Source organism: Carcharhinus amblyrhynchos, chromosome 8 (genome assembly GCF_965287045.1).
Source record: "Carcharhinus amblyrhynchos chromosome 8, sCarAmb.v2.hapA, whole genome shotgun sequence".
Classification (NCBI taxonomy): Eukaryota; Metazoa; Chordata; class Chondrichthyes; order Carcharhiniformes; family Carcharhinidae; genus Carcharhinus; species Carcharhinus amblyrhynchos.
In genome coordinates, this window is record NC_137331.1 from 62,144,888 (window position 1) to 62,172,203 (window position 27,316).

At 38.3% G+C, this 27,316-nt stretch overlaps 1 protein-coding gene across 10 annotated transcripts in view; it reads left to right on the top strand.

Annotated features, from left to right (window-relative positions):
- The window catches only part of unm_hu7910 (un-named hu7910), a 209,986-nt gene that overhangs the window by 72,000 nt on the left and 110,670 nt on the right, over positions 1-27,316 (top strand). For 4 of the 10 annotated variants that reach the window (XM_080194175.1, XM_080194176.1, XM_080194177.1 and 1 more), the window contains 6 exons: positions 13,371-13,463; positions 15,109-15,177; positions 16,019-16,069; positions 17,852-17,941; positions 24,611-24,664; positions 24,833-24,886. In XM_080194175.1, the coding sequence (XP_080050301.1) occupies positions 13,371-13,463; positions 15,109-15,177; positions 16,019-16,069; positions 17,852-17,941; positions 24,611-24,664; positions 24,833-24,886 (411 nt within the window). Of the gene's footprint in view, positions 1-4,248; positions 8,469-13,370; positions 13,464-15,108; positions 15,178-16,018; positions 16,070-17,851; positions 17,942-24,610; positions 24,665-24,832; positions 24,887-27,316 lie in introns of those variants that run through there. The other 6 variants (XM_080194173.1, XM_080194179.1, XM_080194180.1 and 3 more) reach the window with 3 other exon arrangements.

Genomic DNA, 27,316 nt, shown 5'->3' on the forward strand with positions numbered 1-27,316 from the left:
TGAAGGGAAAACTGATGATGTGGGTGAAGGCATTCAAAGGCAAAATTCTATAGGCACAGTGTAGACATGTCCCCACAAATAAAAAGGGTGGTAATGTCAAATCTAGAGTCCTCTGGCTATCCTGAAGCATACCATATAGGAGAAAAAGAAAGCTTATGACAGTCACAAAAAGCTTAATACTGTAGAAAATACATGGAAGTAAAAAAAGGAAATCTGGAAAGCAAAGTGAGGATATGAAAATATGTTTGCATGTAAAATCAAAGAAAACACAGAAGTTTTAAAAGTACATTAAGAGCAAAGAGAATAATTAAGAAATGGGTAGGGCCTATTGGAAATGTACATTGTAACTTGTGCATTGATACAAAAAATGTGGGTAACCATTCTAGTTAAAGAGAATCATGAAATATTAGACATAATAACATTGAGGGAGAAAGATGGTGCAGTGAATGTTGTCTACATGGATTTTAGTAATGTATTTGATAAGATTTGACCTGGCAGACTGGTCAGAAAAGTGAAATCCAATGAGATACAGGGGAAATTGGCAAGTTTGATCCAAAATTGGCTCAGCAACAGGAAACAAAGTGTAATTATGGTCAGTGGATGTTTATTAATAGAAAGCAGTTTCCAGTGATGTTCCACAGGAGTGTTGGGGCTCTTGCTGGTTGTTGTATGTCTTAATAATTTGAATTTAAATGTGGGAGTTATGGTTGAGAAATTTGCAAATAATCAATTTTTGTGTTACGTAGTTGATAATGAAGAGGATAGTTATTGTCTCCAGAATGATACTGATAGTTTGGTTTAGCAGGCAGAATAATGTCAAATTAAATTCAATCCACAAAAGTGAGTAATGCATTTGGGGAGGGCAAACACAGGAAGAAATTGAGGGGTAGAGAAACTGAGAAACTGGAATGCATGTCCGCTGGCCCCTTAATGTGGCAGGGCACCTGGATATGGTAAAGAAAGCATGTAGAATGCTTTCCTTCACTGGATAAGGTATTGAAAACAAAGAGCAGGATGTAATGATGGAACTGTGTAAGAAGCTGTTTGGGCCACAGCTGGTATTTTGTACACAGTTCCGGTCCTGCGTTACAGGAAGGACATAATTGCACTGGAGAGAGTGCAGAAGGGATTTACAAGAATGTTGCCTGTGCTTGAAAATCACTGAGAAAAGATTAAATAGCTTGGGACTGTTTTTCTTGGAACAGAGGAGGTTGAGCTGTAATGTATTTGAGATTACAAAATTGAGGGGCATAGATGGGGTAGATGAGAAAGACTTGTTTCCTCAAATTGAAGGGTCACTTACCAGGGTCCATAGATTTAAGGTGATAAAAGGATCAGAGGGGACATGCGCAAAGCCTTTTCATCAAGAGGGTGGTGAGTGTCTGGAATTCACTGCCTGAATTGGTCATTGAGGCAGAATTGTTCACCTCATTTAAAAGATTCTGGATATGTACCTGAAGTGTAACCTGTAAGGCTTTGGACTAGGTGAGATTAAAATGAGCAGCTAGTTTTCTTTTGGCTGGCGCAGATATGATGAGCTGAATGGCTGCTTTGTCATAACATTTTTATTGTCCTAAGATTCCAAATGATATTTAGAAAGAAACATAATAATGATGGCATACAATGCTGGTATTAAGGTAATAAGAAATGTCTACATTTTATTGGCAAGGCTGTAGAGCTGAAATTCACCAGTGTACTGTCAAGAACAAGAAACTATATTGAGGATAAAACTGCAATACTAGGATTTTTACAGTGGAAAAGAGATGATCAGTTAGAAAGTTATTTAAGAGCTTTACTTTAGAAAGCTAGGAAGAATCCCGATTTGGTGAGTAGGGAAAAACTATTCCTCTGGTTAGAGTGATAGTAATAAGGAGTTCATTAATTAAAACAGATCACTGAGGAACGAGATAGGTGATTTTTAATCTTATATCATGGCATTGGAGAAAAAAACAGGCAGTAGGATTAGTTGCAAATTGTCATGAAGAGCTGGCAGAGATACAGTGGACTGAATTATTGCTTTGTGTTGTACACTCTTATGGTGCAGTTTCGTGTGGCTCTGCTATTAGAATGCATTTGCAGATGAGATATGGGTGTTCAGGCAAGTTTGCATAGTGTAAGAATTGACCTGCAGGTCAAGTGCTCCTTTATTTTATTAAGAGCAGGCAATATCAGCAAATTGAAAATTGGTTTTCTGGCCCCAATGCAACTTATGTACTTCAACATCAGGCTTCCACTTGAAGTGTCATTGTCAACTAGTAGTTGTTTTTTCCTTTTGATATGGAATTTTGGATGTGGAATGTCTTCAAGAAGACAAAGCAACTAATCTTTGAGTGATGATGTAAGCATGGTTTATGGGAGACATTAGGACTAATATTAAAGGGAAAACATTATGTTAGTACAAATAGTGGCATGAATAAGGAGTGAGGATTACAGAAAATAGTAACATGAAACCAAGAGCATAAGAACATTACCTTAATACAGCCTTTATTTTTAAAAGCATAGTATGTTAATAGTTTGTCGTTAAGTAGTCACAATTCTAGTATCATTGTACTAAGTGATTTAATTAGATAATCCACAGTATTTCTGATACTTCATCAACACATTTTGTTCCCCCAGAAGTAACAGTGTAACACTTTTAAGATATTTCATTGTGATGGAAGCCAAAGAGACATTTTAAAGAGATTATGAAGTGGCTTTTAAATGTCGTGTTGGAAGACAGGGAGGGAATTCCAGAATGTGGGACTAGTGTGTAAAGTAGGAAGATGCATCAAGGTTCAGAGGAAGATTATGCCTTTTGAGAAACTTAGAGACAGTGAAGCCATGTGTAGATCACTGAGGCAAGATTAATGGTTGGGCTGGACCTGGTTTCAGTTACAGGAAGATGTATTTGTGTAACTTCCAGTATGATTTCTGGGTATGCCAAATGGATTTACAATCAAGTACTGTACTTTTTTTTTAAATATAGGTAAATGTTGCAACCAAGTTGTACACAGCAAGACTTATAAACAGCAATACAGTAAATGGTTTTTTAATGGTGTTTGAGAGAGAATTTCTGTAGTGGATTCTCGGAGAATCTCTGCAGCATATTTTTGAATAATGCCAGTGGATCTTTTATCTCCACCTCAGAGAACAGGATAGCCTGATTAACTCAGTGTGCAGTATTCCTCTGTACTAAACTGATGTGCAATATATAGGTGCTTGTTAACAAACTTGATGCAGTATTTTGCTTGGGTTGTGCTTGTGTTTCTGATCTTCACCAACATCATGATCAGGATTGTTTTCTACATGCATTTTGTTGGAACTCAAACATTAGTTCTTGAATTTAGAAGAATGTCAGATTGATAATTTATTAAGTTGGGCTTATTTAATTTATTATCATATGGTACATTAAGAAGCCAACTTAAGCTAAGAATTTTAATGCATGACGCTTCCTATTGTGCACCTGTTCTTACTGCAGAGCAGCTGTTCCTAATCAAAACAGCCATGTAAATTTGATCAATTTGTGTACTGAGTGCTAGTGTAATGTCTCTGCAGGGATTGTAACTGCATGAACGTGTGTTGATGGCATCAGTATGTGTTTGAGCTGTGAAATGACCAGTTTAGGAATGTCCAGTTGGGATGGAGGGTGAAGATCCATTCTTTCCTATTAAAACAATTCTGCTGGATGTGAATGAAAGGCCAACCTATAAAGCAGCTTTAAACTCATCACCTTGGCCTTTTCTACCATACTTGCCAAGGACTCAGCTTCTCAAAAAGTATTTTTCCAGGCATTGCTCAACTTTAAAAGGACAATATCTAAAAGTTTACTGTTGGTTATTAACATGGTCAGTGTGGCTGGAAACATCCCACACACCATTTAAACTTTCCCGAAATCTTGATGACTAGATCAGCACACACTTTCAAATCCAAAATTCATATTGTTGCGTTCAATTTGACTACAACTCACCAGATAATGAACAATATATTAATAAAAAAGCTCCTTGTATTCACTATCAAATCAAAACTGCCCCTGTATCATGCATCATGATGCATTTGTAGTAGCATGATCTTCAAATTCAAAATACTTTTGGAATATTGTAAGATAGGGAACAGTCAAAAACTTGTACATTTCTGATTTACACCCGAGCCCCTCCATCCAGTAATATATGGAGTAGACTCCATAATTTGGCAATGCAGGCTACTTTTTTTGTTTTGAGTGAAAATATTCCCTCAAAGTCTAGCTTTTCACTTATATTTTGATTTCCTAAGTGAAAGAAGCATTACAAGAGCTTAAAAAGGCAAAAGAGAAAACTGAAACAATGAAGAAAGCTAAGAGACTCAAACCGATAAGAGTTGCTGAGGAAGAGAAGCCTAAGAAAGCAAAGAAAGAAAAAGCAGAGCTGAAAGTTGTAAAACTGAAAAAGGCAAAGCCTGTGAGTAAACCTGAAGTGAGGAAAATGGGGTCAGAAAAAGAGAAGAAAGTCCAGATTGGGAAAGTGAAAGCAAAGGAAAAACCTGATTCTTTAAAAGAAAAGATGAAAAAGCTCTTTGAGAAGCTGAAAGGTACAAAAAATGTGCCTGTGAAAAATAAGAAGGAAGCTCCGAAGAGTCTCAAGGTTAAAACTATCAGTAAGGAGAAGGAAAAGAAAGGGAATAAGAAATGAAGATGGTATCACAATGTGAGACAGATTGTTTGAGCTACTGCCTATGTTGACCTACACTGTGACAACAGTTCAGTAGATCTCCTCAACTTTTTTAACCATACCTTGCTGGTATAAAATGATTTAATTGCACTTGGTAGTGCCTTAGTGCTTGAGCAACTTAAACCGAAGTTAGTTTTCTGCATTTTGGTAGCAGTTCTCATGCAACTAATGAAAACGGTGAATCTGAAAAATATTACATTGAACGGGAAATATTGCTTTTCTTTCATACAGCTCTATCAGCTTTCTGCATTAAAAAACTACTTATTTTCAAGTGGTATATTAAAATTGAATTCTTATTATTGAAATATGGCTGAGATTCTTATTTTGTGAACTTCCCCTAGGTTTACTATGTATCTGTACAATTCTTATTAAAATATCAGTTACAAAATACAATTTATCTTGCCATTGTTCATCTGTCTGTTCAATTTTTTTCAGATAGCTTTGTGAAAACATCAAGTTTGCATAAATTGTAATTTTTTGAAATAATTACTTCAATGAAAATTTATTACTACTTATATTCTTCCATTGCAACATCAACTCTGAACCTGTATTGAATGATAGGCAGGAAATAATAGGGTGTTTGGAATTGATACTAACAAACATGTTTTTGTTTTTGCACTGATGCTGTAAAAAGAAAACTTATTTTAGTGTAAAGTTAAGTGAAATGGTTGATCTGTCCCTTATAATTAAAGGAAGTGCCAGAAAAATATTTGAAGAAATTTTAAATCTTTATTTGTTCCCCCTCCCCACTCCCTCTTCCAGCCTTTGCATAATATGGAACTAATATTTTAACCTCTTCCCTGGTGGAAAAAGAAGTTTGGTTTCCCATTGCATCCTGATCCCATTTTTAAATGAGATTAATTTAGTAAAATTGACTTTTTGTGCCCCCTCCCCTAAAGAGGCAGTCTAGCTGTCTGATGATCAATGGATAACCTTGGATATGAATAAGATGCAGGTTGTTTGCCTGAGATGTTGATATAGGCCAAAAGCAAACTTGATTAAAAGTTCAAACTGAGTCTCATGATCTGATCTTAAAAGCTGTCTAAGTTGTGGAGTTTCTGGAGTTTTAAATGAGGATTTGTATTGATATTGAGGTCCATAGGCTTAGTTTATGCCAGCCTGCACAAAAGTTGTTTTCTTGAGAAAAATGTGATGGTGTTAGATAAGCCCCTTAAAGATTCTAGACCATGGGTGTTGATGTGCAGCATGAATTAAAACTCATACTTGATTGTAATGTATTTCTCCTAACTGTTTGAGTTTAATCAATCATCTAATCATTGTGCTCTCATGTAAACTACTTAAGATCAGAATTTGCTTGACTTGGCAAGTCTGCTGCAGTGCAATTGAAAAATAAACTAATGCTGTAAGTCACAAAAATGAATCCTTAGAATCTAAGAAAGAAAGCTAGATGCAATATCTGAATATTTTTTGTAAAGTAAGATGGTTTCTGAATTTCTATTCTGAAGACTGATCTCACCCTCACCCTTGATGATATTTTTAACTTTCTAATACAGCTTTGATTTAACTATGAATAATGCCATGGACATGTAATTCTGCATGGAGGAGTAGTAAAAATATGCCTTCTACAGAACATGCACTTCTTTTCTATACTAAACTTCTTCCTGTGCCAGGATTTGGCGTGGCGGTGGTGGGAGGGGAAGGGTTACAATCAACCACAGTGCTTTATAAGGGCAAACCTTCTGTCTAACACCACACCCAGATCTGTCCTCCATTTTCTTTCCTCACCCAATCTTCGAGTAGTTTAAAGAGCATGAGGACTATGCAAGGATTAAACCATGCAACTCCTCGTCAACTTTGCCATTTAATACGATCAAGCCTGATTCTTTGCCTCAACTCCACTTACTGCCCAAATCCCCATACCTGTCAATTAATGGCCTCAATGATGGTTCATCCATAATCCTTTGGGGTAAGTAATTCCAAAGAATCACAGCTGTATGAATGGAGAGATTTTTCCTCACCTTTGTCCAAAATTATATACCTTATTCTGAGACTGTGCCCCCAAGTCGATGTTCTCAAGGTAGGCAAAACAGCACCTTTGCATCCGCCCTTTGATTTAGTGTGATCTCTTAGTATTACCAAGGATTTCTTTTGTACATGCCTGCCTGATCAGGTCAATCTGCTGTTCTGTTTTGGGCCTGTTCACTCCATCACTGTCCTATGTAGCATGACCTTGCTCCTGCCGCTAGTAATTTATTAATTGTTTCATTTAGCCCGTATTTATTCCTCTGTTATTCTTTACAACCCTATCTCTCATGTCCCAATTTGATGTTGAAAACATCACCTGCTCAATTAATTTTCATTCTTACCCACCTTTGATTAGCTCACAACAGGAAAACCAATTAGAACTTGGGTTTGTGAATTTAACCACTGTTCAATTTTTATTCGAATATGTTTTGATATATCTGTACACAGTGCCATGGGAGATCTAATATCTTATGTTCCTACAATCAGTTTTTATTTTCCCCACATCATGTATCGGCAACAAATCTCAACTGAATAAGTAGAACACCTGACAATCAGCAAGTGTTTAGCACAAATAAGTACTAATCTGGAAATTCAAAAGTTATGAATCAAAAAGTGCAGTCAGGTACCAATTTTTAAACATGACCCTGAAATATTTGGAAATTTTACTACCTGCCATTTTGCCTTCAGCTGAGCATTTACTAATAGAAATAATATTTGGAACAAATGGGATAAAATTATTAACTTGTTGAAAGAATAGCATGTTCTGTATTAGAAATGTCTTGAATGGTATTCTCAATTAGCAGCCTTGCATAAATGCAAATTCTGAGCCTCAAGTTTGTGAAGATACCTCGACCAATAACCATCAGCTGAAGCAATTAACATGGATATTAGCTTGTGTTTTCCAATATGTAACTATATATTACAATTTTCAGTAATGATTAATCGAGGGCCAGACTGCACGTTTAGCATGCCAGGATTAGTGATGTTATATCTTGTGCTGTTTTGCTCTCTATTAATGGAAAATTGTTGCAGACCATCTGTCCATATTTGAAAATTAGATGAATATACTTGAGTAGCAGGTACAAAGTAGATCAGATTTTACATGGAACATCTAGGCAACATGCATCAAATTCATCTGATGAATTATTTTTGCTGCAGCACACTTATTCACTTTTATTACTGGTAATAGTTTTCAGCTGCTTCTAACTATTCTCAAAAGCACTGTCTGCTTGGCCTATATTATGGGGCTATCCGTGCTGAGAATTTACAAGCAAATGTAATTGTTTTGAAACTTTTTGAAGCGGTCATCCCAGTGATTGCAGTCAAAATTGATTTTGCTCAGATGCAGATTATTAATTGCATTAATTCTTAATTTTGCTGGTATAATAAATTCACAAGAATTTACCAGAATAAGATGTGGCTTACCTAGTGCATGTTGTTGTTTAACAAAATATATTTGGACACCGGTGCTCTACAGACACTTTGGAGAAACAGAAATGATATCAACAAAATTATAAAGTAATGATTTTTTTCAGTTATTTCTTCTGATTCATTGCATTTATCTAAAACTGGCCAACACTTTCAACTCCATGTTATCTGGCCTTTAGTAAGTTGAACGCTGGAATGGCTTTTTTAACATTTGCAACTAACTTCTCCCTCATAACTTCTTGGTAAATACTGTATTATTGATAATTGTGCCATCTCTACGGTGTTGATTACAACTCTGACCTATAGTTTACTCGCTAACTTCAAATCATTTTCAAAATTGCAGAGTGGGTTTATTGTTTTAACATTCTCCAATGGTTTTATTACATGGTTCATAAAAAAAAAAGTTCCATTCCTAGCCAATGTATCACTGTTTATTTTAAAATTATTGTGCGTTAAGTAATCCTGTTTTTTGGCTTAACAAATAATTGAATCAGATTTTTGCAAGTCTACATTTGGTTAGAAATTGGAATCACTCTTTAAATACAATTGTTTAAATCAGCTCCTTTGACTTGAGCTGCAGTCACATTTTTCAATTTTACATTAGTGTTGTGCATCAAAGCCCAGCCTTAGTAGGTTAAAAATCAGAGGAAACACGGTAATGGGAAAAGCAATTGTGTGTATAGATTTCTAGCTGTGATGGATATAAATAACTGAATAAAATTTATTCCATGTGAGAAATATAATTTGAGAAGTTTTTTTAAATTACCATATGGATTTTTTTGGCACAATGGAAAATAAAAGCTAAACTTTCACCCAACATGTCTCCATTCCTTTGTCAAAAACACTGATCAGTAGTTTAGGTCAATTTTCATCCTTGTAGATGGGGATTTATTTAAGAACACAAACTGACTGTATAAGTACAACTGGTGGTAAAGTGCTCAGTTTGCATTTACGAGAGATGTAATGTTCAATAGGTGAGGGTGAGGGGGGAGAAGTATAATTTGGATACTAGAGGGAGGTTTTTTACAGAGGGTTGTGGGGGTATGGAATGCACTGCCAAGCAAGGTAGTGGAGACAGGCACGCTGGACTTGTTTAAGGTTTACTTAGGCACATGAGTGAAACAGGGATGGAGGGTTATAGGAGACGGTTTTAAATAAGGGTCAGAGCCTCGGGACATTACTGGAAATCTAATGCTACATGTGTTGATGTTTTGTCTCTTTTACTCCGCAGGTGTGTCAGCCCACCTTGTTGTCTAACGAGGGGCATGCACACGGTGGGTCGTGCGTGGGCTGCTCTTGGATGTTTCGAGAGTGGCATAGTACTTCGCGTTGTGTGCTTAAAACTGGACCAGCAGATGGGCACCACAACGGCTCAGTGACTATCACTGCTAGCTGTGCAGATACATGGATTTGGGCCATTGTCTGTGGGAGTTTGTGCATTCTCCCTGTGGTTGCTTGGGTTTCCTCCGGGTGCTCCGGTTTCCTCCCACACCCCAAAGATGTGCTCTTAGGCTGATTGGTGTAACAAATTGTCCCTAAATTATTCTCCCCTGAATCTGGTTTCCAATGGAGGTACCATAAGTCAAGGGAGGTGTAGGAAAAATGCTTTAAGATGGCGGCGTGGGCTCGTTGGGCCTAAGGGCCTGTTTCCTGTGCTGTGTTGTTCTTTGTTCAATACATTGCTGCTGTTCCTTTTAGCTACTCCTACCAGAGGATCTGCTGTTGTGCTATGTCATGCTCCCATGCCTTGTGCCATCTTCACACATCCACTGTAGCTTATTTGCACCCACTTTGATGTCTGTCATCCAAGTATGCCTCAGTCAACTACTCTTTCTGCTGCTATCCACTTTGTCGTCTATAAGAGACCTCTATAGCTTTTCAGCTCTGATTACATGGCCAAATTACTGACATGCTGATGTGGTCATAATAGATTATCCCCTTTGAGAAAACTATAAAATAAATGATGGTTAAAGTTTAACAAAGTGAAACTATATATGCTCTGGAGAAGAGTAGTAACAAATTCAATATTAACTCTTTCTCGCTCCATAGATGCTGCCATACCTTCTGAGGTTTTGCAACATTTTCTTTGTTAATTTACAAATCATTTTCCTGTGAATAGGGTTGGTCATATCTTGATCTATGATATTTGCACTTCAGCTTGATATTTCAGAAAGCCGTATTTTTCTTTGTGGTGGTTACCAACAGGAATGTTTTTGCTTGGAAAAATGGGTATAATAATGAAACTTAACCTGATTACTAAAGGGTAGAAACGTTGTACAAATCTGCTTCATGCCAGGCTGCTGCTGAGTGCTGTGCAATTTGTGAAGGAATAATTTGAGCCTGGAGTGTTTGAAAATTCACAAAGATTTGTTGAGAATCCTGTTGAAACTGCAAACAACTAATTAATTTGCATAATTGGCAACAGATTTTTTTCTCTCTTACAGGTAAGGCCATTTAAAAAAAAGTTAGCCTTTTATGAAATAACTTTCCTTTAAATAAAGATGATAAAAATAGGAGCAGAAGCTAGCCACTTGGCCCATGAATTGCTCCGCTATTCAGTTGAATTATGGCCAATCTGATTGTGGCCTTTTAGTCCCCCATACACCTTGATTCCTTTGTCAATCGAAGATATTTCGAATTCCACCTTGAATTTATCCAATGAGCCAGCCTCAGTGGTCGTCATCTTTATCTTAAATGTCTTAAAAAGTGCCATCTAATTCTAGATTTTCCAACAAGGATATTTTCTCAGCATGTACCCTTATGTGTCCCTCAGAATCTTACATTTTAATAATACTCATCTAAACTCCAGTCAGTAGAGGCCCAACATGCTCAACCTTTCCTCCATAAGACAACTCCTTCATCCCAGTAATATGAAATTTAAAGTTCAGTTCAGAGGCTTGATGTGATTATACAGCTGGGAACATAATGCAATTGGCTTATAATGGAGTTGCTGGCACTTAACAGGGTGGTGATGAAAGAGTGGGGGCAATGAATTGAAGTAAAGCCAAGAGTACAAAGACTCAAGCATCTAAGTATGGGGTGGCTGGAGAAGTAGGGTGGAGAGCAAGTATACAACATTTTGCAGTCAACACCATTAGGTCTAATGAACACCCACCATTGTGATGCAATGGGTGAAAATGGGACTTTCCATTCAGGAAATACTAGAAATAATACAGCATAAACTCAAAACTTCAGCACTATTGAAGTCACAGGTTCCACAAAGACACTTTTGCATAGGAATATTTAATATAATATGTCTCGGGTTGATGCTTTTTCATGTTATGTATTTATTTGATTGGGAGGGTTATGCAAATATGCTCAGTATGTTGGAAATGAAGAGTTATACCGAATCTACTTTGCTGAAATTGTATGGGAAATTTGAATTCCTAGGCTTGAAAAGAGCTTGGCTGAATATGCATCTTAATTTTGAATGGGAGCATTATCTTTTCCAGCTCTCGGTATTTTAGCAAAACGAATCCTGTTTACTTAAACCTGTATGTATGCAAATTTTCAATGCTGAATACAAATTTGAAGTTTTGTAATGTTATTCGATCTGTTATAGCATTACTCTGAATCAGGTATGTTGCTGCTTTAATTGGATGGACAGAGAATTATCAACTTCAGCTGCACAATTTCCTGATATTCTCCCAGCATGTTCCAGCAATGCCGGGTCAAAAAAATTGTGCCTTGTGGTATCTCCAACACACTTTTTACATTGCCCATTGTTTATTTTATTCAAAACATTTAATGTATTTTCTGCTTGAAATTAATGGAAAATTACAAACTGGGAATGCACAGTTTATTTAGAGCTAACATGTGCCAGGAGCACAGAAGCAGAATGTTCCCAAATTATTATTGAGTTTGCACTCTTGCACAAATTTAATATAGCAACGTTCAGATGTAATTTGTGAATTTTCGATTTTTTTACATAGTCTCAAATGGCTTTAGGTATGCAGTTAAAATAAGTGATTTGTTTTAAAAAAAAGTTAACTCCACTTAGTTTCTTCAACTATCAACAAAGAAACCATGTATTGCCTTGCTCAGTGGCAGTTTGTGAGTTAAGAATGGAAGAGTACAATTGTTGATACCTGTTATGTATTGTAACTGCTGAGTGGAAATTATAATGCCAAATGATTTGTTACAAAACACTTTGTAACTTTATTTTGGCTTTAAAATGATTTAGGTTAAGTGTATGCAGCTCGATTGGATGGTAATGTGAAATGAATAATTAGCCATGTGAGAACTGGTATCCAAAAGTAGAGAAAAAAGTCACCAGCAAGAGAATAACACGTTCCCTTCACTTTGCAATCCAGTTTCCTTCCTGGACTTTGCACCCACGCATTCCCAGTGCTTGGCTACCCCATTGATCTTATTGGGTCTCAAACTGCCAGTTGACTGACTTTTCAGGTTGGTATTCAGTTGCTCAGTATACTCATAATGAGTTTTCCTTTTCACTGATAGACTTTTCTAATTCCTCCTCTTTTTATCTTTACCTTTTTCTCTGCTTCTCCTGCACGCCTTCTTTCCTTTCATCTTTTCCCCAACCCTTTCTACTTGTGTAAATGGCTGACTTTTTCTGCTCTCACTTTCCCTGCTTTTTTTGCCTGAAATAAAAACCTTGTGAATTTGTTTTCCAGTTTCTTAGAAAATCCTTCACAACTCGAACTGTTGCCTTTGGCAGTCACCACAAATATTATATTCTCACCACCAACTCCATTCTCAACCCTACCTGCTCGTTCTGATTCACACTATTCACAGTATTAACATCCTGTTGTGTCCAAATGTATGACAGGTTTTACTTTTAGCTGGAGTAATTGGTATCTCCAAGTTGATTGCTGTTGCTGCTTGGGTACGTGGGAGTAGATTTTCTCAACAGCCTTGAATAGTGATGTCCTGCAGTAAGTAAGTTTGCAATGCATTACATATACATATTTGGCCGATATTTATTTTGCCAACTGAATGAAGAATGCATTTCCTTGAATTATGTAACGAGCATTATTTAAATTTGCCAGAAATGTCAGTCATGCAGCACTTTGATCTGTACATGTGATTGTATGCGTATCCTTCTCCATCCTACTTTTTCTTGACTGAAATAAAAGCTTTCAGAATATGTTCCTGTTTTCTTTCCAAATCGAATATAAAATGTATACTCACCTCCAAATGCAATTGCTTATGTTATCTTTAGTACAATTTATGTGCCTGAGATCCTCTTCAGGGCTGTGCTGAACTTGATGCAACTTCTGTTTTATGAAATGCTTTGGCATTTGAAAACAGGATTGAAAGGTGAAGGAGGACCTGTTCCTGCTGAAGATTTTGGGAAAAAGGAAGAACCAATTCAGCCATCTGTGCATACATTCTTAGAGACAGGTAATTTGAGATTCCACTTCTCATATGATTGGATACTCTCAAAAATGATCGTGAACATATGACTAAAGATGTTTCATAGCATTTTTTTAAAAGTCCACGAGTGGAATAGAATGCTGGGTAAATAATGTCTGCATTATGAAATGGCACAACAAAAGCTTGAAAAATGACTAACTTTTCATAAGTTACCAGACAGTAATATAAAATAAACATGAACTGCATTACAGCAATTCTGGGGGAAAAAATGAACAAAATTATCCAAATGCCAAGTTCATAGCTTAAAGACTAAATTTTTGTCAAGTAGTGTTTTTTTCCCTCCCATCTTTAACATGCAGCTTTAACATATAAAAACAAAAATATTGTGATGACTGTAATAAAATTGAATTTCAGCAACCGTTTTTACATTAGTGTAGAAAACCACCCCCATGGCTGTAATTTTGACTATTGTACCATATGTTACTTGTTTCTTTTGGTGAAAGAGTGGATGATTTAATGCCATGAAGATGCTCCTGGTGAAAACTTTACTAATATTTCTACAACTGTTTTAGAATTCTGAGCTGAAATGAATTAATCATAATTTTCAAGACTGATGTGAAAAATTATTTTTCAAGAATTCTGCCATTGCACCACTTTTTGAATCTCATTGGAACTAGGCTGTTGACATTTTAGAAGTTGTTCTAATTAATGTGGATTTTTATATCTTCAGAAATAATTTTCTGTAACATTTAGATTTTTTGGTATAATTTCTGCTTTCAACTTGCATTTTAAAACTTAATTGTTGTGTCAGATTTCAACCTTCTGTTTGCCCTTGCTTGGTGTATCATGAGCAACAATTGACTTTTGTGCAGCCTCTTTCTTAACTTAACAGGTAGGCATCCACTTCTTTGTCTTGCATTGACATACAAGTACTGACATGCATTTTTCTATTGTTGCTCTTATTATTAGTTTCTATCTATACTGCTTCAGTTTTCTCTATATTCATCCTTTTGGAGGCTTTGAATTATATTTATTAATGATGTGATAACACATCTTCAACATTTTATATTTGCTTAACCCTAAATGACTCCAGATTAGCCCATGTCCTGTTCAATGCCACATTTTTTAATATTTGACTTCTGAGTCATTGAATATACTTCTAGACCTAACACTTATTCCAAATGCACTTGCACAAAATAAAAGCATTTAAGTCTGTTCTTCATTGCCATCTCTGTAATCTGGCCCTTTGTTTTATGTTGTGTTTCTATCACTTAAATAAATCTGTCCTCCTGTTTCTTGCTGAGTCCAATCATTTGTTCATCAGCATACAGCATTGTTGACTGGTGTAGGGTTTATGACCAGTGTAAATTGAATCATTGTTTCTGGTAGGTAGTGACATAGGAACAATTCAAAAATGCCATTCATCTCCCTAAACTGAGTTAGAATTGGGAATCTAACTGACCTCTTTTTTGAAAAACAATCCAGCCTGGAATTAGCTATTTCAATATAAGTATAGAATTATTTCTGGTCAAGTGGTTCAGTCAATACCAGGTAGTGGATTATCAAAAGTTTGAGGAGCATAAAGTAAATGAAACAGCCTTTTGTCTCATTGCAAGCTATTAACTACAGGATGATTTAAATTAAAGCTGTTTGAACAAATACATTATTTTAGAGGCTGACAAAGAAGAAATACAATCAACGCCTTCAGTTGTGACTCAGGAGTCTCTCAAACCCATTCCAGGTAGGTTTTTTACTCTTTGGAGCATAATGTATGATTTCAGACATTGAGCAACATCAATACAGATTGAAGAAATAAGTTCAATGAGATGCTAATTGGTGTGATACTTCTAAACAAAAGTTGTATAGTTAGTGAAGAATTCATAAGTTTGCTTTGCCTCTTGTAAAGGACCCCTTGACCCCAGCCTATTTCAATTAGATGTGAAAGAGTGTTTGAATTTGCTGGTTTAGTTTTTGTAGGGTGGTGCTGAACAGACAAATGAATGCGAAATAGTGATAATAGAACAATTTGCATCGAGTTAGTATTTTTAACACTAAATATAAAAACATTCCACTTTTTGCATGAGTTTAGGACAGATGGTTAAAAGCTTGTTGAAGAGGTAGGGTTTGAGGAGAGAGAGAGGTGGAGAAGTTTTGAGAGAACATTCCAGAGCATTGAGTCTTGGCAGGTAAAGGCATGACTGATAGCGCTGAAGTAATAAGTGAAAGGTGCCATAATTGAAGGAGTGCGAATATCCAGGTGAGATGTAGGGCTGGAGAAGATTGCAGAGATGGGGAGGAGTGAGGCCATGGAGAGATTTGAATATTTTAAAATGGTCTCTTTTGTGGCACACCTCGATGTAGGTTAGAAAGGGTATGTGTGATTGTTTAACGGGATTTGTTATGAATTGGAAATAAGGTAAACAGAGGTTTGGTTTTCACCTGTAGTTTGGAGTGAGTATAAAAAGCCCAGCAATGTAGTAATTTTAAAAACTCTTGGACTTTTTTGTGGGAATTATGAAAATTTCAACCAAATAATAAATATACATAGAGGAATGAAAGGTATTTTGTATTGGTCTTCGCAGTGGAAGACACAAATAACGTGCCAAAAATTGATGAAAAGAAGGCTATGGCAGGTGAGGACCTAGAAACTATCATTATCATGAAAAAGGTAGCATTGGGCAGCTAATGGAGCTAAAGATAGATAAATATCCTGGCCCTGATCGAATGCATCCCAGGGTACTAAAAGAGATGGCAGGGGAAATAGCAAATGTACTCGTGGTAATTTACCAAAATTCGCTGAAATCTGGGGTGGTTTCCGCAAATTGGAAAATAAATATGACACCACTGTTTAAAAAAGGAGGTAGACAAAAGGCAGGTAACTATAGGCTGGTTAGCTTAACTTCTGTAGTAAGGAAAATGCTTGAATCTATCACCAAGGAAGAAATAGTGAGACATCTGGATATAAGTTGTTCCATTGGCAAGACGCAGCACGGGTTCGTGAAGGGCAGGTCATGTTTGACTAATTTGGTGGAATTCTTTGAGAACATTGCATGTGCAGTGGACAATGGGGAACCTGTGGATGTGGTGTATCTAGATTTCCAGAAGGCATTTGACAAGGTGCTGCATAAGATAAAGATGCACAGTGTTACAGGTAATGTATTAGCATGAATAGAGGATTGGTTAACTAACAGGAAGTAAAGGGGGGGCGGTAAATGGGTGTTTTTCTGGTTGGTGATCAGTGACTGGTGGTGTATCTCAGGGATCAGTGTTGAGACCACAATTGTTTACAATTTACATAGGTGATTTGGAGTTGGGGACCAAATGTAGTGTGTCAAAATTCGCAGATGACACTAAGATGAGTGGCAGAGCAAAGTGTGCAGAGGACGTGAAAATCTGCAAAGGGATATATATAGTCTAAGTGAGTGGGCGAGAGTCTGGCAGATGGAGTACAATGTTGGTCAACATGAGGTCATCCACTTTGGTAGGAATAACAGCAAAATGGTCTGTTATTTAAATGACAAAAAATTGTAGCATGCTGCTGTGCAGAGGGAGCAGGGTGTGCTTGTGCAAGAATCACAAGGAGTTGGTTTGTAGGTACAGCAGGTAATTAAGAAGGCAAATGGAATTTTGTTCTTCATTGCTGGGGGGATGGAGTTTAAAACAGTGAGGTTATGTTGCAGCTGTATAAGGTGCTGGTGAGGCCACACCTGGAATACTGTGTACAATTTTGGCCTCCTTATCTGAAAAAGAATATACTGGCACTGGAGTGGGTACAGAGGAGATTCACTACTTTGATACTGGAGTTGAGAGGGTTGGTTTATGAGGAGAAACTAAGTAGACTGGAATTCAGAAGAATGAGGGAAGATCTAATAGAAACATATAATATCATGAAGGGAGTAGATAAGGCAGAGAAGTAGTCACCATTGGTGGGTGAAACTAGAACAAGGGGACATAGTCTCACAATGAAGGGGAGCAGATTTGGGACTAAATTGAGGAGGAACTTCTTCACACAAAAGGTTGTGAATCTGGATTTTCCTGCTTAGTGAAGCAATTGAGGCTACTTTATTGAATGTTATTAAGGCAAGGATAGATAAATTTTTGAACATTAAAGGAATTAAAGGTTATGATGAGGAGGTGGGTAAGTGGAGCTGAGCCCAGAAAAAGATCAGCCATGATGTTATTGAATGGCAGAGCAGGCTCGAGAGGCCAGATGGCCTACTCCTGCTCCTAGTTCTTGTGCTGTTAACCATATAGAGTATGCAATAATTTGTGTTTTAACTCTATTTTTATAAGCACCTTATTTGAAAGTACTAAACTAATAATAACCTTGGTCTTCAGAGCTGGCTTGATACAAGCTTTGAATTTTACCATTTATACAAGGTTTAGAAGCACACCTTTTTTTCATAATTATGTAGAAGAGGCCCTTAAAAAGGAAGAAGAATCAATAGGGAAACGGCCAGATGAATTTGATGCCGGGGGTGAACATTCAGAAGATGGTGAAGCAGGTGAGCTTTTACAAAGTATAATTTTTTTACACAGGTGAATTGGCACAAAATTCTCATTAGTTAGTATATTTCAGCAATGATGATCCCACATCTGCAAAACGTTTAAGTGAGCCGTTATTTTCCCAGGAGTAAGGATCACTGTAATCCAGCAGGATTATACAATGAGTACCAAATTGGGTGGCATGTGGCACAGTGGTTAGCACTGCTGCTGCACAGTGCCACGTTCCTGGGTTCAATTCCAGCCTCAGGTGACTGGAGTTCATAAGCTCTCCCTGGGTGCTCCAGTTTCCTCCCACAGTTCAAAGACGTGCAGGCTAGGTGCATTGGGCATGATAAATTGCCCGTTAGTGTCCCAAGATGTGTAGGTTGGCGTGGTTAGTGAGGTAAATACTTGGGGTTAAGGGTCTAGGGCCTGGGTGGGATTGTTGGTGCAGGTTCGATGGACTGAATGGCGTATTTCTGCATACGCATTCTATGATTTAAAGTACATTTATTTTTATTCATTTATAGCTTGTGGGTGTCACTGGCTTGACCAGTTTTTATTGTCCACCCAAGTTTCCCATGAGAAGGTGGTGGTGAGCTGCCTTCTCAAACCATAACAATTCCTGAGTTGCAGATACACCCAGAGTACAGTTTAGGGAGGGATTTGCAGGATTTTGACTCAGTAGCTGTGAAAGAATGGTGATATATTTCCAAGTCAGAATGATGGGTGACTTGGCGAACCTCCAGGTGGTGGTGCAAACCAGCAAGATCCCAAGTTGATTTAATTTGCTCGTACTTGCATTATTGGTCATGCTTGGGTTTATGTGAGCAAAGTTAGGGTTCCCTCTTGTCATCCAGGGGCCATTGCTGTAAAGTGATGTGGGATATCAGAAGTGAGATGCACTGTGGCAGGAAGAAAGGGAAGCATGAGAGACACGGAGAGGGAGAGGTGGGGGAGAAGAAAAGTGTGGAACAGTTGTTTTGGGGGAGGGGGGAAGAGACTGATTTCTCCTTGTGTCCATCTTAAATTAAGATTCCTTATTTTTAAAGAGTGTCTCCTCATTGTAGTCTGTCCCAGTATGGGAAACCTCCCTTCAGCGTTCACCCTATTAATTTCCCTCAGAATCTTATGTTTCAATAAGATCATCTCTCTTTCTTCTAAATTCCAATGGGCACCGGCCCAACCTTTCCTGATGAGGTAATCGTTTCATTCCAAATGAACCTTCTCTGAACTGCTGATGTGTTTTTTCTCAGCTGAGGAGGCCAGTGCTGTACACAACTCCAGATGTGATCTCAACAATGTCCTATACTATTGTCGCAAAGCTTCCTTACTTCTCTTTTGCATTTTTGTATTTTGCATTGGTGAGGCCGCAACTGGAGTACTGTGTACATTTTTGGGCGCCGCACCTGCACAAAGATATTTTGGCCTTGGAGGGAGTGCAGAGGAGGTTTACTAGGCTGATACCGGAGTTGAGGGGGTTGAGCTATGAGGAGAGGCTGAATAAACTGGGCTTGTACTCGTTAGAGTTTAGAAGAATGAGGGGAGATCTCATTGAGACGTATAAGATGATGAATGGGATGGATAGGATAGAGGTGGAAAGACTCTTCCCGCTCAAAAAAGACAATAGGACTAGGGGGCACAGCCTCAAGATAAAAGGGGGGCGGTTTAGAACGGAGTTGAGGAGGAACTTCTTCACTCAAAGGGTGGTGAATCTCTGGAATTCTCTGCCCGTTGAAGTGGTGGAGGCTGCCTCGCTAAATATTTTTAAGACGCGGGTTGATGGGTTTTTGATAGGAGAGGGGATTAAGGGTTATGGGGAGAGGGCGGGAAAGTGGAACTGAGCAGCGACAGATCAGCCATGATCTTATTGAATGGCGGGGCAGACTCAAAGGGCTGGATGGCCTACTCCTGCTCCTATTTCTTATGTTCTCTTGCAATAAACAACATTACCTTCTTAATCACTTGCTGTTTGTGATTTGTGTACCAGGGCACAGAGACCACTCTTGTACTGAGTTTAACAATCTTACACTGTTTAAATAACATACTGATGTTCCATTCTTCTTGTGAAAGTGGGCAAGTTCACGTTTTCGCCATCTACCAATTTTTTGTTAACTGTCTAAATTCCTTTGTTGTCTCTTTATATCGTCCTTATAATTTACTTTTCTACCTATCATGTCACCAGCAAATTTAGCAATCACTCATTCAGTCCCTTCATCCAGCACAGCTCCCTGTGGCGCTCTTAGTTACAGCTTACTAACCCAAAAAATAATCCATTTATCCCTGCTTTCTGTTAGCCAATTAATCCTCTATCCATGATGATATGTTCCCCTTACACCTTATGCTCTTATTTTGCTGTGATCTTTGAAGTGGCATCTTACCAAAAGCCTTTTGAAAATCCAAGTATGCCACAGATACCGGTTCCTCATTATCCATGTTACTTAATTCCCCAAAAAACTCTAAAACCATGTTGACTCTGCCTGATCTGCATTAAGATGTTGTAACTGCCCTGTTATAACCTCCTTGATGATATATTCTAGTATTTTCCTGTGACGGGTGTTGGGCTTACTGGCTTTGTCTTTGTTTTGAAAGAGTTTCCAATCTGATGGATCCTTTGCAGAATCAACAAGATAAAACCAAAAGTCTGCTGTGTAAATACAGGTTCATTATGGATGAATTTGGTTAAGGGAAAATAGTGTTTAATCGACTTGCTGGAGCTTGTTGAAGTGATAGAGAGGGTTAATGAGGGTAATTCTGTTGTTGTAGATGTGGCCTTCCAAAAGGCATTTGGTGTACACAACAGATGTGTGAGCAAAGTTAGAGCTCAAAGGGGACAGTAGCAACATGGATATAAAATTGAATAATAGGAGTCAGTAAGTGAAGATAATGTGTGTTTTTCAAATTGCAGGAAGATTTGTAGTTGAGTTTCCTAGGGGCTGATTTTGGGACTGTTGTTATTTTTTATGTATATAAATGACTTGGTACTGACATATGGGGCACTATTTCAAAATTTGCAGATGATGTGAAACTTGGAAATGTTGTGAACTGTGATTAGATAGTGTAGAACTTCAAAAGATCATAGGTTGGTAGAATAGGCAGGCAAATGAAATCTAATTCTGTGAAATGATTCATTTTGGTAGGAAGAATGCAGAAAGACAATATAAAATAAAGGCTTGAATTCTAAGCGGGTTGCAATCGCAAAGAGAACCAGGTGTATCTGTGCATAAGGCATTGAAGGTGGTGGAAACAAAAGTAGAAGACACTAAAATCTCAGCAGGTCTGACACCATCTGTGGAGAGACAGAATAGAACCAACATTTTGAGTCTGGATGATGAAATGTCACTCTCGCCACAGAGTCAGATCTGATGAGATTTTCCAACATTTTCTATTTTTGTTCCAAATTCCAGCACCCGCAATACTTTGTCCTGCCACTTTCAATAAAGGCAAATTGAGAGAGTGGTTAATAAAATGTACAGCATCATAAGTTTTATTGATAGGGGCATAGAGTACAAAAGCAAGGAAGTTATCTTTAACTTGTGTTGTAAATTGGTTTAGCCTTAACTGGTGTATTGTGTACCGTTCTGGGCACCATGTATTTGGGACTATGAGAGGATGTCAGTGAGAATGCAAAAAAGGTTCACAAAAATGGTTGTAGGAATGAGGAACTTTAGTTACCTTGGTTGGAGAGGTTGGGACTGTTTCCCTTAGATAAACGAAGGTTGAAATGGGATTTATTAGTTATTCAAAATTGTGACTGTTGTTGACAGACTAGATAAGGAAAAAATGTTCCCTTTGGTGGAAGAATCAAGGATAAGAGGACACAGGTTTAAAGGAATTGGCAAAAGAAGCAATGGCAACAAGAGAGAAAACTTTTCCACACAGCGAGTGGTTAGGATTTGGAATGTACTGCCTGAATGTGGTGCCAGCAGGTTCAGTTGAGGCATTCAAGAGAAAATTGGATTATCACTTGAAAAAGAAGAATCTGCAGAGTTTCTTGTTTGCCAAGATCTCTCACTCCATCTACCCCTCTCAGTATATTTATGTTTATCATGTATTCCCTTCTACTGTTTCACCTCTCTAAGTGCGTTGACGCCATCTGTCACTTTCCCACACCACCAACCTATCTATATCATTTTGGAGCTTGCAGCTATCTTCTACACTATCCACTATGCCGTTGATTATTTTTAGTGTTGCCTGCACGTTTCCCACTCGTGCCCCCCACATTCAAGTCCAAATCGTTAATACATAAACAGTGGGGATCCTGACACCGAGCCCTGCGGAATAACACTTGAAGTGGCTTTCCATTCGCAAGGGCAGCCATCAACCATTTTGATTCCTGTTAAGCCAACTTTGACCTTTCCCATCCACTCTGTCGAGGTCCCTCACAAATTTGTATGTCTCAATCAAATCTCTGTTCGGCCTCCTCTGTTCCAGTGAGAACAACCCCAACCTACCCAATCTTTCTTTCTTAGCTACAATTTTCAAGTCCTGGCAACATCTTTGTAAATGTTCTCTGGATCCCCTCTCGTATAGTTACATTCTTACTGGAATGAGGTAACAAAGTTGTGGCTTAATTAATGATTTATATAGTTCCTGCATAACCTCCTTGACTAATAAAGGAAAAGAGTCCATATGCCTCGTGAACTACCCTTTTGACCTATTCTGTTATCTTCAGGGATCTGTGAATGCTCATTCCAAGGACCCGCATTTCCTGTGCTCCTGTCCTTATTCTCCTGTTAAATTCCTTTGCCTTGTTTGACCAGTCTAAATGCATCACTTCTCAGTTTTGTGGGTTGAATTCCTTTGCCACTTTTCTGCCCACCTGACAAGTCCATTATTATCCTAAATTGTCTGTAAACTTCTTGATTATGCCTAAATCATTAAAATGTACCACTAAAAGCAGGGGACCTAGTCCTGAGCCCTGCAGAACACCAATGGAAACAGCTTTCCAGTTGCAAAAACATCCTTCAGAAATTACTGTTTGTATTCTGCCACTGCTATTTTGTGTCCAGTTTGCAACATTTCACTGATCCTATGGGCTTTTGTTTAACCAGTCTGCCATAGATGGCCTACTCCTGCTCCTATTTCTTATGTTCTTATGTGGGACCTTGTCAAAAGCCTTTCTGAAAATCAATATAGACTACTTCAATTACACTACCCTCATCAACCCTCTTGAGTTTCTGGAGTAGATGAGAGTACTACCACTGAGCCAAGCTTAGCATGATGAAGAAAAGCTACACAAATTCAGAAATTAAAACAAGGAACTGGATACTGCTCAGTAATAAGTCTTCTAGGTAGTCCTAAAGGAGATACAGTGCTCATCAGGGAGAAGGAATTGACTATTAAAAGACACAGTTATAAGTGATCAAGAGGCATTGCAGACATTCGCTGAAGGAAAAAGAACATGAGAGAAAAGGTTAGATGATGAGAGAGATCAGAAGCTGAAGTGGTGGGGAAAAATGAACATTGTTTCTTTATTCCCAGGAAATGAAATACTGAGGTTCAAGTTTTGATATTCCTAACGTATACAACAGGATACCTTGGTTTAATAACAAACACTGAAGTCTCACAAGCTAGATACTGAGTAAAGTGCCCTCTACAAGAGGTAGTACCATAATCCTGAATTTAGAGGAGTACCCCATTTTACAGTGAATTACATTTTTCATGTCTCGCACCACTACAACTTTATGGTTTTGATTTGCAAATGTATGACTATAAGAATCTGAATTTAGACTGCCTTTAAAAAAAAGTTCCCATTAAAATTTCATTATTGTTGGGCAGGCAATTTGTTCAATGCACAGTTTTCCAAATTGTTTTGCATGGCAATAGCTATGCAGTCGGACATTGAGCCAAACCTTTGGTGACAAAAAGAGATAATACGCTGTAATTTTGGACAGAATAAAATCAGATTCAGGGGCTGCTTCAGATAAACCATTCTTTAGACGGCTATGTTTTGGATTTGACATGTCACACTCATAAACAAATTCTGTGCAGTTACAGAGACCTGGGACCTGTTAAAACTTCATTTAAAGTGGAAAATCTAAGGCATTGCAATCAGATCTATTCTACTTGGGAAGCAAGCACAGAATATTTTGCTGAAATTACTAAAAATCCAAAATGATAACTGCAAAATCAATTGATTTCAGGTTTTGATCTGTAGAATGTAGTCAGCACGGTAGCCAGTACTGCTGCCTCACAACTCAAGTTTGATTTCCAGCTTTGGGTGTTAGTATGTGCGGAGTTTGTCTGTTCTCCCCATATCTGCATGGCTTTCCTCTGGGTGACCAATTTTCCTCCCACAGTCCAAAGATGTGCAGATTAGGGATTGGCCATGCTAAATTGCCCCTCAAGTATCCCAAGATGTGTAGGTTAGGGAGATTAGTGAGGTAATACGTGGGGTTATGGAGATAGGTCCTGGATAAGACACTCTGTCAGACTAATAGATTGATGGGCTGAATGGCAGCCTTCTGCACTGCAGGAATTCTATGACCCTCCCTTTATGGGCAGTCCATTTAATGCTGCATTGTTTCCACTGAATTGTACATAAATGCAGATGCCCAAACAATGGTTTGTTCCTGAGCTTCCCATGCTCATTTTGGGGTGTTGAAGCTGAAATTTCTTTCCAGGTAAATCTGAGTTTGTAGCATATTTCTAATAACTTAATCGAGGGGTTTGCTTTCCATTTGCAGAAGAAGTTAAACATGAAGCAGTTGAATCTGGACCTGAAGAAGCAGACACTCAAGGTTTGTACTCCACACTTTAAATCACTAATTTTAAGCATAGTGGCAGAATTCTTTTTGAATTTAAAATACTAGAAGAGACAGTATATGAATGTGCAGAAACTTCAGGTTAGTAACTAAATTGGATGCTATATCTTGGGCTGTAAACAAATGAGTGTATCTTTCTTACAGGAGAGTCTGAGTATGTGGAAGATGAAAGAGTGTCAGAAAGCACAGAGATTCTAGGTACTTCATACTTTCTTCTTTTCATATCTATTTATTTAATAAAATGTAGATTTGTCAACATGTCAGGTGGCACAATGGTTGGCATTGCTGCTTCACAGCCCTAGGGACCTGGGTTCTACTCCTGGCTTGGTTCACTGTCTGTGCCGTCTGCATGTTCTCCCTGTGTCTGTGTGGGTTTCCTCTGGGTGCTCTGGTTTCCTCCCACAGTTTGGAAGACTGTGCATTGGCTAAATTCTCCCTCAGTGTACCCAAATAGGCGGCAAGAGTGTGGTAACTAGGGGATTTTCACAATAACTTCATTGCGGTGTTAATGTCAGCTTACTTGTGACTATAATAAATAAATGGCAGCAGTACATGATGTTGGATAATGGAATACTATAATAGTAGCTTTGAAGCTCTGATTTTCCATCAAAAAGACATCCTTTTGACTGGCACTGTGGAAGGTTCCTGAACATCACAAGGTAGATCCCAATGCCAAGATAAGACGAGTAACAATTCAGTTAATTTGTTTGTCCACCCAGCAGAGAAAGACGCAAGACACACAGACTCAAAGGAAGTAATTGTACTCGAGGGATTAAGTTGTACATAGTATTAGACTGGATGAATAAAGTGTAAGTTACAGTAGGAGTGTTCACATCTGCAGTACCTGGTTTGAGTCCTGAGAAGCCACCCCTGAAGTGTCAACAATTTTAAGATATAAAGTTGGAAAGAGCTGTCCTTGGTGCTATTATCTTATTGGTGAATATTTGCTTGTCTGTTCTTTCTCATTTATTGAAGATCAGATGTTATAAATTTGCTAGTTTTTCCACAAATAATTGGGGGAGACGGTGGTACAGTGACATTGTCATTGGACTAGTAATCCAGAGACCTGAGGTAATGTTCTGGGGAGCCAGGTTTGAATTCCACTGTGGCAGATGGTGAAGTTTCAATTCAATAAAAAGTCTGTTATTAAAATCAAATGATGACAATGACACCATTGCTGATTGTCGTAAAAACCCATCTGGTCCTTGGAAGGAAATCTGCCACCCTTACCTGGTCTGGTCTACATGTGACTCCAGGTCCACAGCAAAGTGGTTGATTCTTAAAATGCCCTCTGAAATGACTTGGTAAACCACTCAGTTCAAGGGCAATAAATGCCAGCCCAACGAGTAGAAAACAATAAGTAATAATGTTCACTGGCTCTTGTTATCAACAATTAAACATATGGAATAACCAATACTAGTCAAATCATTCAACTGGATGAGTTGTCGCTTATCTTGCACCCATATGTCCTTGCAGGAGGTATTCCCTTGGAGACAAAAATACTGCAGCTGCTGGAAATCTGGAATAAAAGCTGAAAATACTCTGCAGGTCTGGCAGCAATAGTGTAGAGAGGAATAGAGTTAAGTTCCAGATCTTTGACTTTTCATCATAACTGCACCAATAACTATGAAAGATAAGAACATAAGAACATAAGAAATAGGAGCAGGAGTAGGCCATCTAGCCCTTCGAGCCTGCCCCGCCATTCAATAAGATCATGGCTGATCTGTTGTGGCTCAGTTCCACTTTCCCGCCCTCTCCCCATAACCCTTAATCCCCTCTCTTATCAAGAACCCATCAACCCGCTTCTTAAAAATATTTAGCGAGGCAGCCTCCACCACTTCAACGGGCAGAGAATTCCAGAGATTCACCACCCTTTGAGTGAAGAAGTTCCTCCTCAACTCCGTTCTAAACCGCCTCCCCTTTATCTTGAGGCTGTGCCCCCTAGTCCTACTGTCTTTTTTGAGCGGGAAGAGTCTCTCCACCTCTATCCTATCCATCCCATTCATCATCTTATACGTCTCAATGAGATCTCCCCTCATTCTTCTAAACTCTAACGAGTACAAGCCTAGTTTATTCAGCCTCTCCTCATAGCTCAATCCCCTCAACTCCGGTATCAGCCTAGTAAACCTCCTCTGCACTCCCTCCAGGGCCAAAATATCCTTGCGCAGGTGCGGCGCCCAAAACTGCACACAGTACTCCAGCTGCGGCCTCACCAATGCCCTATACAGCTGCAGCAAGACCTCCCTACTTTTATATTCAATCCCCCTCGCTATGAAGGCCAGCATCCCATTCGCCTTCCTGACCACCTGCTGCACCTGCAAGCTGGGTTTTTGCGACTCATGCACACACCTGAAACATCAGCACTGTTTCTCATCACAGATACTGCTAGACTTGCTGAGTATATCCAACATTATCTGTTTGAATCTCCAACAGAACAGTTGCTTATGCAAAGAGACCGCATCATTGAATGCTTATCTGGCTAGCAAACAAAACTGACTTTTCTATTGAGCATTCCATTGGAAAAGAAACAAATATCCTGAACCTTTTAAGGGTAAAATCACTCAAAGTAAAGTTGATAAAGAATCTATCTGTTCCTTTACACTTCCATTGTCTACCATTCCTATGAAT